The 10,683-nt window shown below is 44.9% G+C and overlaps 11 protein-coding genes across 12 annotated transcripts in view; 6 read left to right on the forward strand and 5 right to left on the reverse strand.

Annotated features, from left to right (window-relative positions):
* Positions 1-10,683, reverse strand: part of LOC126558602 (persulfide dioxygenase ETHE1, mitochondrial) — a 277,195-nt gene that overhangs the window by 117,375 nt on the left and 149,137 nt on the right. The window lies entirely within an intron of this gene.
* Positions 1-10,683, forward strand: part of LOC126559740 (probable cytochrome P450 28a5) — a 149,762-nt gene that overhangs the window by 89,770 nt on the left and 49,309 nt on the right. The window lies entirely within an intron of this gene.
* Positions 1-10,683, reverse strand: part of LOC126559190 (malignant T-cell-amplified sequence 1 homolog) — a 237,956-nt gene that overhangs the window by 82,850 nt on the left and 144,423 nt on the right. The window lies entirely within an intron of this gene.
* The window catches only part of LOC126558902 (uncharacterized), a 63,009-nt gene that overhangs the window by 40,973 nt on the left and 11,353 nt on the right, over positions 1-10,683 (forward strand). The gene's annotated exons all lie outside the window — the stretch shown is intronic.
* LOC126559453 (60S ribosomal protein L30) overlaps positions 974-10,683 on the forward strand; it is a 32,193-nt gene continuing 22,483 nt past the window's right edge. The window contains exons 1-3 of one of the 2 annotated variants that reach the window (XM_050215615.1): positions 974-1,059; positions 1,163-1,308; positions 1,675-1,892. In XM_050215615.1, coding sequence (XP_050071572.1) covers positions 1,039-1,059; positions 1,163-1,308; positions 1,675-1,858 — 351 coding nt within the window. In that variant the 5' untranslated portion in view covers positions 974-1,038 and the 3' untranslated portion in view covers positions 1,859-1,892. Of the gene's footprint in view, positions 1,060-1,162; positions 1,309-1,674; positions 1,893-10,683 lie in introns of those variants that run through there. The other variant, XM_050215616.1, reaches the window with a different exon arrangement.
* The window catches only part of LOC126558952 (very-long-chain (3R)-3-hydroxyacyl-CoA dehydratase 2-like), a 45,578-nt gene continuing 37,506 nt past the window's right edge, over positions 2,612-10,683 (forward strand). The window contains exons 1-2 of the mRNA XM_050215044.1: positions 2,612-2,691; positions 2,777-3,438. Coding sequence (XP_050071001.1) covers positions 2,612-2,691; positions 2,777-3,401 — 705 coding nt within the window. The 3' untranslated portion in view covers positions 3,402-3,438. The remainder of the gene's footprint in view (positions 2,692-2,776; positions 3,439-10,683) is intronic.
* LOC126558968 (very-long-chain (3R)-3-hydroxyacyl-CoA dehydratase hpo-8) lies at positions 3,755-4,650 on the reverse strand. Its single transcript, XM_050215060.1, has 3 exons — positions 4,532-4,650; positions 4,343-4,463; positions 3,755-4,277 (listed from the first exon to the last, which is right to left on the reverse strand). The coding sequence occupies exons 1-3, from the start codon at positions 4,600-4,602 to the stop codon at positions 3,777-3,779; spliced, it is 693 nt and encodes a 230-aa protein (XP_050071017.1). The 5' UTR covers positions 4,603-4,650; the 3' UTR covers positions 3,755-3,776.
* On the reverse strand, positions 4,960-5,923 carry LOC126558830 (uncharacterized). The gene is made up of 3 exons (XM_050214904.1): positions 5,577-5,923; positions 5,473-5,505; positions 4,960-5,395 (listed from the first exon to the last, which is right to left on the reverse strand). The coding sequence occupies exons 1-3, from the start codon at positions 5,893-5,895 to the stop codon at positions 4,968-4,970; spliced, it is 780 nt and encodes a 259-aa protein (XP_050070861.1). The 5' UTR covers positions 5,896-5,923; the 3' UTR covers positions 4,960-4,967.
* LOC126558011 (uncharacterized) lies at positions 6,300-7,889 on the forward strand. The gene is made up of 3 exons (XM_050213942.1): positions 6,300-7,139; positions 7,223-7,319; positions 7,393-7,889. The coding sequence occupies exons 1-3, from the start codon at positions 6,394-6,396 to the stop codon at positions 7,885-7,887; spliced, it is 1,338 nt and encodes a 445-aa protein (XP_050069899.1). The 5' UTR covers positions 6,300-6,393; the 3' UTR covers positions 7,888-7,889.
* Positions 8,070-8,864, reverse strand: LOC126558896 (zinc finger protein with KRAB and SCAN domains 2-like). Its single transcript, XM_050214980.1, has 2 exons — positions 8,555-8,864; positions 8,070-8,494 (listed from the first exon to the last, which is right to left on the reverse strand). The coding sequence occupies exons 1-2, from the start codon at positions 8,862-8,864 to the stop codon at positions 8,070-8,072; spliced, it is 735 nt and encodes a 244-aa protein (XP_050070937.1).
* The window catches only part of LOC126558983 (uncharacterized), a 99,017-nt gene continuing 97,629 nt past the window's right edge, over positions 9,296-10,683 (forward strand). Inside the window, exons 1-2 of the mRNA XM_050215074.1 lie at positions 9,296-9,467; positions 9,705-10,252. Of these exons, the coding sequence (XP_050071031.1) occupies positions 9,329-9,467; positions 9,705-10,246 (681 nt within the window). The 5' untranslated portion in view covers positions 9,296-9,328 and the 3' untranslated portion in view covers positions 10,247-10,252. The remainder of the gene's footprint in view (positions 9,468-9,704; positions 10,253-10,683) is intronic.

Genomic DNA, 10,683 nt, shown 5'->3' on the forward strand with positions numbered 1-10,683 from the left:
AATCGGTTTGGAACTAGAATACACCACGGGGGCTAGGGCGACTGTAGAAAACACTTTTCACGTACGCACAGCACACGGGGAAAAACACACACTCGCTCGCCTTATTCACTTTCACCCCGTTTTGTTCCCTGTGTTGGGGACACTGTTGAAACAAAATATTTCCGGGGGATCTTGAAGCGTCCAGCAAATAAAGTGATTTAGGGGGGCAGTGTCTTTTTGCAAACGCGCAATGAATCGCTGAAAATGAGATCTCCTTTCTTCACGGCACTGCCACTGTCCGATGCGTTTCTTTTTTCCGGCTACGACGTTTCACAATATGGCGGCCGCTAGGTAAAGCGATTGGAGAGACGGCTAGCGGTCTTAGAAGGCTGTGTGTGAAAGAGCCAACAGGATGCCGGACCAATCGGAATGAGTGAAGCGTTTACAATGTGCAGTCGGGTTGAAGGGAGGCACGTTCATACTGCATGGGCGAATGTATTTTCCGCTGTCTCTTGCTGGATGGGCTGAAATGAGCGATTTAATTTGAAAATAATAAAAAAAATTAATAGACAATAGATGGTTAGACGTGAAATACAACAGCCAGTCAATACATTTCATTTCTAGAAAACACAGGATGCTGTAATACACACTCCGTTCGAGATAGTAGTAAATTCCGAAGAATAAAAGTGCAAACGTGTGCCGGCACCTCGCATAAGGATAAAATGAAATATATCATACTGAATATATGGACCGATGAGAATAACTGCAAGTTTTATATTACTATCATATCAAAAGTTTTTAATATATTTGGAGAGCCAAAAAAATTCAAATTATCAAACTATTTACCTATTGCTGAACCGGTGTGCGTAATGTTTACGTCAAATTTACGAGCATCTGCCAAAATGATTGCTGTCAAGGGTTCTTTTCGCTGTAGCATTTGATCAGGTAGGACGTGCGACCGTACGATTCTCATGTCCACGTGTCGGGAAGCGGAAGTTAAATGGTATTCTCTTGATATTTTCAGGTTCTAGATTCGTCTAACTTTGTTGATTGTGCAAGATGGTGACCGCCAAGAAGCAGGTATGTGTGGAAATAACTTTGGAATGGCTTCATCGCTCCCGCTCTTGCCGTCAGCATGCATTTCATAACCTAACTTTTTCGTGTGTTGGGTGTATTTTTGTAGAAAAAAGCCTTGGAAAGCATCAACGCCCGTCTGGCGCTGGTGATGAAGTCGGGCAAATCGTGCCTGGGCTACAAACAGACGCTACGCACCCTCCGCCAAGGAAAGGCCAAGCTGGTCATCATTGCCAACAACACGCCGCACCTCCGGTAAGTAGCGCGCGAAGCTGACCGCCATGCGGCCGATTACTGAGAAGTAGAGTTTTCCTCACGTGGATGCTACGGTTTTTGTGGAATCATATGGAGTCGATTGTGACTGAGAAGTATGTTTCCGAGCTGACTCACTCAGCTGCCCGATTGTGTGTGTGGCCCCCATTTGGAAAACCTATGGAGTGATCATATTGTGGGGAGGTGCTTGTGTGTTCAGGTTTGCTGGAACTACTGTCACTACTACTATATTGACCGTCCTTCGACTACATGCTTGGTTCAACGAAATTCATGCGCCCACGGTAAACTCTCACTCTCTCAGGTAAGCAATGAACGTACTAATCGAATGCTTTTGTGATGTAAATGTAGCAAATCGGAGATTGAGTATTACGCTATGCTGGCCAAGACTGGTGTTCACCATTACAATGGCAACAACATTGAGCTGGGCACGGCTTGTGGTAAATACTTCCGCGTGTGCACCCTCTCGATTACCGATGCCGGAGACTCCGATATCATTCGCAGCTTGCCGGAAGCACAGGCCGGTGGACAGTAAACGACGGTGATGCGCGCTGTATATAATCCGCTCTCGTAAAGTAATTTTCCATCATATGGAGACATGCTGAAGGGGCAGTTATAAAATAAAACCAAGTCATTTGTGTGTAAACACACAGGATCCGACAAGTAAATGGAGCTTTTTTATTAAATAAGTAAAACATGATGACGAGACACACATAAGTAGTGAGATTCGAATTTTGCGCTGAAGAACGCATAAGTATTTGATGTTGATTACTTTCTACTGATTCGCGTGCCTTAGAGATGTATGAATGATGAAAATTGATCTCTGGCTTCTATCCTTACTTTAAAAATGAACAAATCTAAACGAATCTTGAAGTGAAAGTAGTTTTGTTTAAATTATACGAAGATAAAGTTAAGATACTTCAGAATCGACGTGTTTTTCCTACCAATGAGTTAAAAGTCCTATTCAAATACATCATAAAATCATGCAATCTCTAAAATAAGGAATAGCTGAAGCTATGGTAAAATATTCAAATATCTGTCCCTGCTCATAATTTGAAAAGCGTTCACGGCGACAGTTCATTGGATAAATTCATTACTTCACTGAACGTAAACAGTGCGATAAGAAACATCAAGTGTCTGTGTATGCGTCTTGCCCTGCCAATCTATTACCGTGTATGTACTAAAGCGCATGCAGCAGTCGCTATTCGCTTCCGGCTCGATAGTCTGATTATAAAAGTTCACCAAAAAGCACCTACCGTTTGGCGTTTTCTTGCGGTAAAATCTAGAAATGGCACAGGACAAAAAGGATAAACAATCGATTGTTTTGCAGGTGTACCTTTCGCTGTACAACACAACCCAATTCATCGGGTGAGTTATCTTCATTTTTCGCATAGATTATCCATCGATTGCTAATCTACTTTACCGATTTTGCCCTTTGCCCTTACCCCCACAGTTGGACATACATTTTCGTGCAATTTATGCAGCACTTTTTTGTACACGGCGAACCGCTCGATACGCTATGGAGCCGTATTGGACAGGCGACTTTCTTCTTTCAAATGCTGGCCGTACTGGAGGTGATACATGCGGCGACCGGCATTGTCCCGAGCAACGCGCTGATGACGTTCCTGCAAGTTTTCGGACGCTCCATGATTGTAGCGGGTGCGATCGAAGGGACCCCGACCGGGCAACTTTCACCGGGTCTTCCACTAGCAGTATTTTGCTGGAGTTTAACGGAAATCTTCCGCTACAGTTACTATGTGGCCCATCTGTTGCTTCCGAGCGTGCCTTCACTGCTCGTCTGGATTCGGTACACCATTTTCATCCCGATGTACCCGTGCGGATTTCTGGGAGAGTTGCTGTGCAGCTATTGGGCACAGAGCTACATCCGTGAGACGGGCAAGTGGAGCGTGGAGTTGCCGAATCGGTTCAATTTTAGTTTTTCTTTCTTTTACTTCATGTGGATAATGGCTATCTGCTATATGCCGCTGTTTCCGCAAATGTACCTACACATGTTTGCCCAGCGGCGTAAGGTGCTTGGGCGTGGGGCAGGTCAACAGAAAGCGACAAAAACGCATTAAGTTTGCAGAGCAACACATTCAGGCAACATTTAAATTAGTTTATGATTTTTTTTATTGTTCGTTCAACGACCCAGGCCCAAAATTGCACACGTGCTTACAGCTTTTTTTCACAATCACCAGAAATGGAATGAGAGAATAAAAGATAAACCTTAACAAATTATAAACGAATAACAGTTCGTTTTGCACCAAATCTATCGTTAACTTATCAGTCTATCGAGGACAAAACCCTGTCGACGCGTGGTGGAAACAAAAGAAATAATATCAGGGGAAACCCAACCCACGGAAAAGAGCAAATAATTTAACAAAGAGCCATGTGCGCAAGGGTGGCTTGTCTGCTTAAATTGATGTTCAAGCCGGAAAGCCAAATGCCTCCAGTCAATTGCTCTTCTGCTTGCCGGTACTTGACGATCCGGAACCAAGGATCTTCTTACGCTGGGCGAACATGTGCAAGTACAGCTGAGGGAACAGTGGGATGTAGAGCAGCATCACCGCCCACAGGAAGTACAGATACGAGAAGGTAAAGTTGTACGTGTTGGGCATTTCGATGCTCCACTGTTTCGTTTGTGCCACGTGTGACTGGGCCCAGAAAAAGCACAGCAGCTCACCGGTCACTCCGGTCGGATAGAGCACGATGAAGGTGGTGTAGCGCAGAAAGATAAGTAGCTTCGGTACGGCATCGATCAGATTCAGTGCGTAGTACGCGTACCGGATAATCTCCGTCACTGACCAGGCCAGGATGGCAAGTGGAAGGCCGGGCGAAACTTTACCGGTGGGTGTTGCCATAACAACGCCACAGACAACCATCACGCGGGACAGCACCTGGAATGTGGTGATGACGGGATTGCTCGGTACGATACGCGTAAAAGCGTGGACAATCTGTAAACACAGTTCGAGATGGCAATGGTGAGCGAGCTGAGAGTTATTAAATGTGTCCCACATACCTCAAGCAGTGCTGCATTCTGGAAAAGAATTACGGTGAATCCAAGATACTCCCAGAGCGTCTTTTCTGTGCCTTTATCGATGGTGTAGTAAGCTATCAGTTGATATAGCATATAACACCAACTGTAATCCGTCCGGAAAAGAGAAAGTTGCTAATATGTGCTGGTTGACATCGAAACCCGTTTACTTACCCAAGCACTTGGGCAGCGTTGTACAGAATTAGGTACGATTTAACGATCGGAGACGGTTCTTTAGCAGCCATCGTTTCACCGTGCTTACGTAATGAACGTGTACAAAATGCTTAAAAACGCTGCGTCCTCGAAGTTGATCGACAAAAAGTGCGAAACGGTAACCGTCGTATCCAGTGATCTTCGGCCAAAGTGCAAAAGGTAAATACTCTATTCCACCACTACGGACGCATACCAACACGATTCACCTTTGACAACGCACACAGCACGCGCGGCCAAGGCGTCTAGTGAACAGGTGTGCCTTTATTGCTGTGCTTGCAGTGAAATTAATTAAAATGTCTCGCTATTTCAGAATCGTACTTAATAATTCGATAATTTAGCAACTAAAGATTTTCTTAATGTTTATTAAAAAAGTGTATGTAGCAAATGGAATATAACATTAAATAAATTCAATCAGCTCCGATGCACCGGATTGCATTTGAAAACCCTTCACAGCTGCTTCCTCGCCAGGAGCAATCTCCACGTCCGTCGTTGCTACTATTTCAATTACATCGTTTAAATGAACCTCTTCGTACTCCTCTTCCTCATCATCGTCAGCATTCTCGCCTTTTTTAATCAGCATTGTCCGCCCTGCCAGTATATCTCTACATCGGCCCATGAGCGACGTTTTGCTATCTTCTAGCAAGCGATTTATGATGGCCGTTTGCTCCTTTTCCTTCCGTTTGTACAGCTTAAACTCGTAATCGTTTAGATCGTTCCACTTTTTGGCAAATTCCTCACTATTATCATTCTGCGCTTTCGTAAGCTTTGCGACAATCTGACTTCGGATCGTTTTCACCTGTGAGTTGTTGCGTTTCTTAACTGGAGCTATATGCAACAGGGACATGGGAGAATACAAATAAATCAGTGTGATTTAATAACAAAAGCCAAAGGGAGTGTCTTACCTGGTTCACCCTCGACTGGTTCTACAGGAGGTTCTAAAATAGAAACAAAAAAAAAACACGTTAGGACGCAACGCAACGTCCTGCTGCTTGTGGATACTTCTTACCTGGTTCACGGCGCTTCAAGGCACACGGTTTTTCCAGGATGTCCGCAAGCTCTTCCGCAAACTCACAGATAGCACGACCTTTGTTTTGCTTCTTCGATTGATAGAAGGCACGCTTGAGGTTTTTCCACTTGTGATAGATCTGTCCCGCGTCCTTCCCGTTGAAACCATTTTTTTGCATCTCTTCCTCTATCATCCGGTACACATCGTACTCCTTCTGGCCACGGCTGGCGGTCGCAAACAGGTGCATAAAGTTGTGCTCCTTTATTATCTCCAGCAGTTCCATCGTTTCCTCGCCGCTCCACACGTTGCGGCGAGCCATTTTCGTCGGTTTACAAGTTGCAATTTTTGCTGTTTACAAATGCTGCTGATATTCAGATACGCCTTTCGTTCCGTGTTGCGGAGTTTGTTGTGGTTTTGTTTTCCAGGGATTGTCAAGCGCCGTTGACAGCCATATTCACCACGTGCATGTATGAATCTTGTGTATTGCTATTTTTGAAAGGATGCTTTTTCAATTAAACACGTTAGTTTTTTTCTCCATCCTGCATTATTACAGCAAAGTGAATATCTCCGCATAAACTGCTGATTTCATGAAGTTTTTATGCCTTGCCATGGAATTAAGATGCTTCCAAAAGCGTATCAATTTGGCTAAACAAAAAACGTGGTGAATTTGACTGTTCGCGTGACGTTTTATTCACCCACCAAGGCATACCTCGGCAAGAAGTTAAGAGCCCTGCTTGAAGTGCGCGTCCTTTCGTCAATACAACTCGGCCGACCAATTTGGTGTACGTTTATACGCGGTAATTTAGTTTGGAAAACTATGGACCCAGGTCATAAACGGCAGATGGTAGAGAATCTATTCCTAACGTTCGCGACCAAGCAGGCGGAACTGTTCAAGCAGTACGATGCGAACCGCAAGAAGCGTTCCAAGATTTTCCTCCAGAGGTTACGCTACCAGCTGAAGCGAAACGGCGAATCCCACCGGAAGGAATGGAGCAGCAGGCTAGAGTCCGAGCTGCTGGACAGCATACCGACGCGCAAGATCTGGAAGCTGAGCCGCAATGATCGGTGGTTCCGGGAGAAGTTCCAGCAGGATAGCAATGATCAGGAACTGTTACACCATTTTCGGATGGATCGTGGAATGTTCGATACGCTGGTGGCTATGCTGAGTTCAGATTTGGCACCGCACCCACTACTGGCGGCCCAGTCCTGCAGCACGGAGAAAAAGGTTGGCATAGGCTTGTACAAGCTAACGACCGGAGCTGATTACGCGACGATTGGGAATCTGTTTGGCGTGCACAAAGCGACTGTGAAAAACTGCGTGCACCAGTTTTGCAAATCGATGGTAAAGAATTACATGGATTCGGAGATCTATTTGCCCGATCACGAAGAGATGGGCGAGATTAGTAAGGGCTTTGAGGAGAAATGCGACATACCGATGATTATTGGTGCGATGGGTCGGATACATGTGCCAATAATGCCGTCGCTGGCCGATTCGAAGAATTACATCAACCCGAGAAAATGGCCTTCCTTGATTTTGCAAGCTGTTGTGGATAACAACCACTGGTAAGTGGCAATAGAGCAAAAGGGAGGAGAGAGTGTGAATGGGAAGCGTTGTCGTAGTAATCGTTTTTGTTTTCGACCGTTAGTTTTAGGCACATTACCTGCGGACATGTCGGTGGAACCGAGGACAGTGTCGTGTTGGGAGATTCCGGGCTGTATCAGCATTTTGATAGTGCAGAAATGGTAAAAAATCTTTCCAATTTGTCAGCTAATCAAAAAATACATCAATTTCGGTTATTTCTCACACAACACACAGCCAAGTCAGAGCATCAATGGCACCACGGTAAAATCGTTCATCGTGTCAGAATCGACGTACCCACTGCTTCCCTGGCTACAGCACGGTTATGTCCAACCGCAAACAACAGAAGAGGAAACATTCAACGAGCATCTCAACAAAGCACGCATTTGCGTGGACGAAGCGTTCGAAAAGCTGCGCGTACGGTTCCGGATACTGCAGCGAAAGATTGATATCGATATCAACTTCGTGCCGCAGATCCTGCTGACTTGCTGCATACTGCACAACATCCTTGAAAAGAACCAAACTCCAATTTTTGAAGAATGGAAGGATGCGCTGCTAGAGATGCGTGGAAAGTATCCGCAGCCGGACGGTGCCGCCAGTACGAAATACACAACCACTGTCGAGGGCGAATCCTTGCGCGATGTGTTGAAGGAGCACCTGCAGTCAAAGTATGTTCTGTACCGGACGATTGAATACAACCAGGTGTATTTCATTAATGAAGGGACAAACTAATGCAAATCATTTGAATAATCAATGACAATGATGCGCTTAAGCAGCATATTTGACCATTTTACGATAAATAAAGAACACTCTTTTTGTTAGCCTTATGCCATATCATATGTTTTGAAGTAGCCGGTGGTTATTATTTTTGCAGAATTGTAACGTTCGAATCGCGAATCGTGTTTTGTTCTCTACTAATAAGGTTCCTCCTCGCGCCATGTTTGGTAAAATTCTTTCACTATCTCCTTCTTTACGGCCGGTCGATGCTCCAACAAAGTGATCTGCCCGGTCTGTCCTAGTTCCTGCTCGTCCTGCACCTCTTCTTCCAGGATCGATGCTTCACCCTCGTTTTGAACAATCTGTTCGACAACTCCTTCCTGGATCAGAATCTGGTGCGCTTTCATACAAAAATCGTTCATGTTTCGGTTGAGCATTTGGGAGACTTTGGTTGTATACTGCCGCTCGTCGTGTGTGTACAGATCGAACTCGTAATCGACGAGATCTTTCTGTTTTTTAAAGAATTCTTCATTGTTCTCCCGGTCCACCTTGGCGAGCCTGGTAAGCAGTAGGTCAAAGTTTTCCAGCACGGCACGCGGTCGTTTCGGTCGTTCGGTTCCATCTGTAATGGGATGCTGTACGTGAAAATCCAGCATTACGAAAATGTCTGATAAACGCTTACCTTTGACTTTACTGCCGGAGGCTGTTGGTTTCATGGCCATAAGCTCATCCAGCTCTTCGTAAAACTCGCACGACTCAGTCAGATAGTTTTCTCGCTTCGTTTTGTGATACGATCGCTTCAGGTTCTTCCATTTATGTTCAATCTGAAACGCGTCCTTATCCAAGAAGCCGCGTAGTTTAAGCTCATTCTCTGCTATTTGGTAGAGTTTGTTGTTGCGCTCCTCGCCGAACATTTTCATCAAATCTAGCTCTTTGATGATGGCCAGCAGTTCTCGGGTTTCTTCCGTAGTCCACACGTTTCTGCGCGCCATCCCTACAAATGTTCCAATCTCACAGGTACGCCAAAAATGCAGAGGAAATTCACACAACCCAGCTGTAGCGTACGCTTTGTTTACAAGAAATGCGTTTCACAGCATTTTTTGTTGTTGATTTTCTTGCGTGTGTTGATAGCTTTGGGTCAACATTCGAGCAGCTGCATCTAGGTGCATACATTTAGGTGAGCCTACCCGAATGAGCAAAATTCGAGCACATCATTTGATAAGAAATTAAAAATATTCAACGCACAACGCTCCAACCAAGATAAAGTGGAAACGTTCACTTTCATAATTTTTCGAAACAAATAAATTCCTTCCAATAACTGTTTTCTATCGTATTAAAAACTTGAAGCATCGCGATGCCGCCATCTTTTGGCCATGGCACTCAAGACTGGATGTCGCGCATTCCACCGCACTTGCACATTCGTGCAGAATGATTCAGTCTTTGGAGAAACGTCAAAATGGGCGCAAGCACAAGAACGGGGAAGTTTGCGGTCGGTTTTACGGCGTTTGCATTTTTGTTTATTCTGATTGCTTTCTGCTCACCGTACTGGCTCCAAACCGATGGCGAACTTGAGCATCCAAAGTTTACCAATCTAGGTAAGGGCGTGCTAATTTTCTGGGCCTTCCTTCGAGACGGTGATCCAGTTGGGGTGTGTCATCAATCGAAACGCTTGTTGATTGATGATGGGAGTGAAGGGTGTGCGCTCAGGGAAGGGCTTGGAAGGCACAGGAAACGCAGGGAACACTGTGTAAACAAACAATGGCTCACACAACTGTGCTGTTGTTAACATAATTTAAGTTTAAAGTAATTAACTTATTTTGCTTTTCTTTTAGGACTTTGGGAATTGTGCCTGCGAAACTTCCAGGACATTCACCGATGGTACGACTACCCGTTCAATGGATGCATGTGGATATTCGAGGAAGAATACTACATCATCCATGACTACATTTTGCCCGGATTCTTCATCGCGGTGCAGTTTTTCTTTACGCTCTGCTTCACGCTGCTCCTGATGGGCGTGATCATGACGCTCATGTACCTTGGCTGCTCCAGGGACAACGATCGGTACATTATGCTGCTGCTAACGAACGGCACCGTGCTGCTGTTGGCTGCTTTGTGTGGTTTGATAGCGGTTGCTACGTTCGGTTGCTACGGTGACAGTCGCGATTGGATGCCAAACTGGGAGCACAACGATATGGGCTGGTCGTTTGCGTTGGGAGTCGTCGGTACGTTCGCCCTGTTTCCGGCCGGCATACTGTATATCGTCGAGGCTCGGCGTGCCACCTACCGGAGGTTGAACAATATTGCTAACACGGAGATGGCCGCAGCGTACACGATGGACGAGCGCAAATATCATGGTGGACATACCGATATTTAGGGATTTGTAGCTATAACGACATTCCAGATTCCCGTACAAGGAATGAACAATAGTTGCCTTGTGAGAAGAGTAGTTTTAAGAATTTTTTTATATTACACACACAAACCACATAACGTTTTATGCATACCGAGGCACGTGGAAAAGCGGAAGCGAATAGTTAGGTTAGATGCAACAATCTCGAGAAGAAAAAGTATCCGTCCAAAATAGGAATAAAAGGTTTGAAAAGCGTTCTACAGTTCATGACCGTCTCATTAAACATTCATTATCGTGTCATTAGGCTGGTGGCGCTAGACTACAAGATAATTAGCATCGGGAAGAGGATTTTTCGTCTCTACCCCTAAAGGTACATTTACCATTATTTTTACTTTCTTTTATGAGTAGAAAAAATAAAAAGATAACAGTTTAAATGATTCATTATCAATTTAAAATGTAATGCT

Source organism: Anopheles maculipalpis, chromosome 2RL, assembly GCF_943734695.1.
Source record: "Anopheles maculipalpis chromosome 2RL, idAnoMacuDA_375_x, whole genome shotgun sequence".
NCBI classification, from domain to species: Eukaryota; Metazoa; Arthropoda; class Insecta; order Diptera; family Culicidae; genus Anopheles; species Anopheles maculipalpis.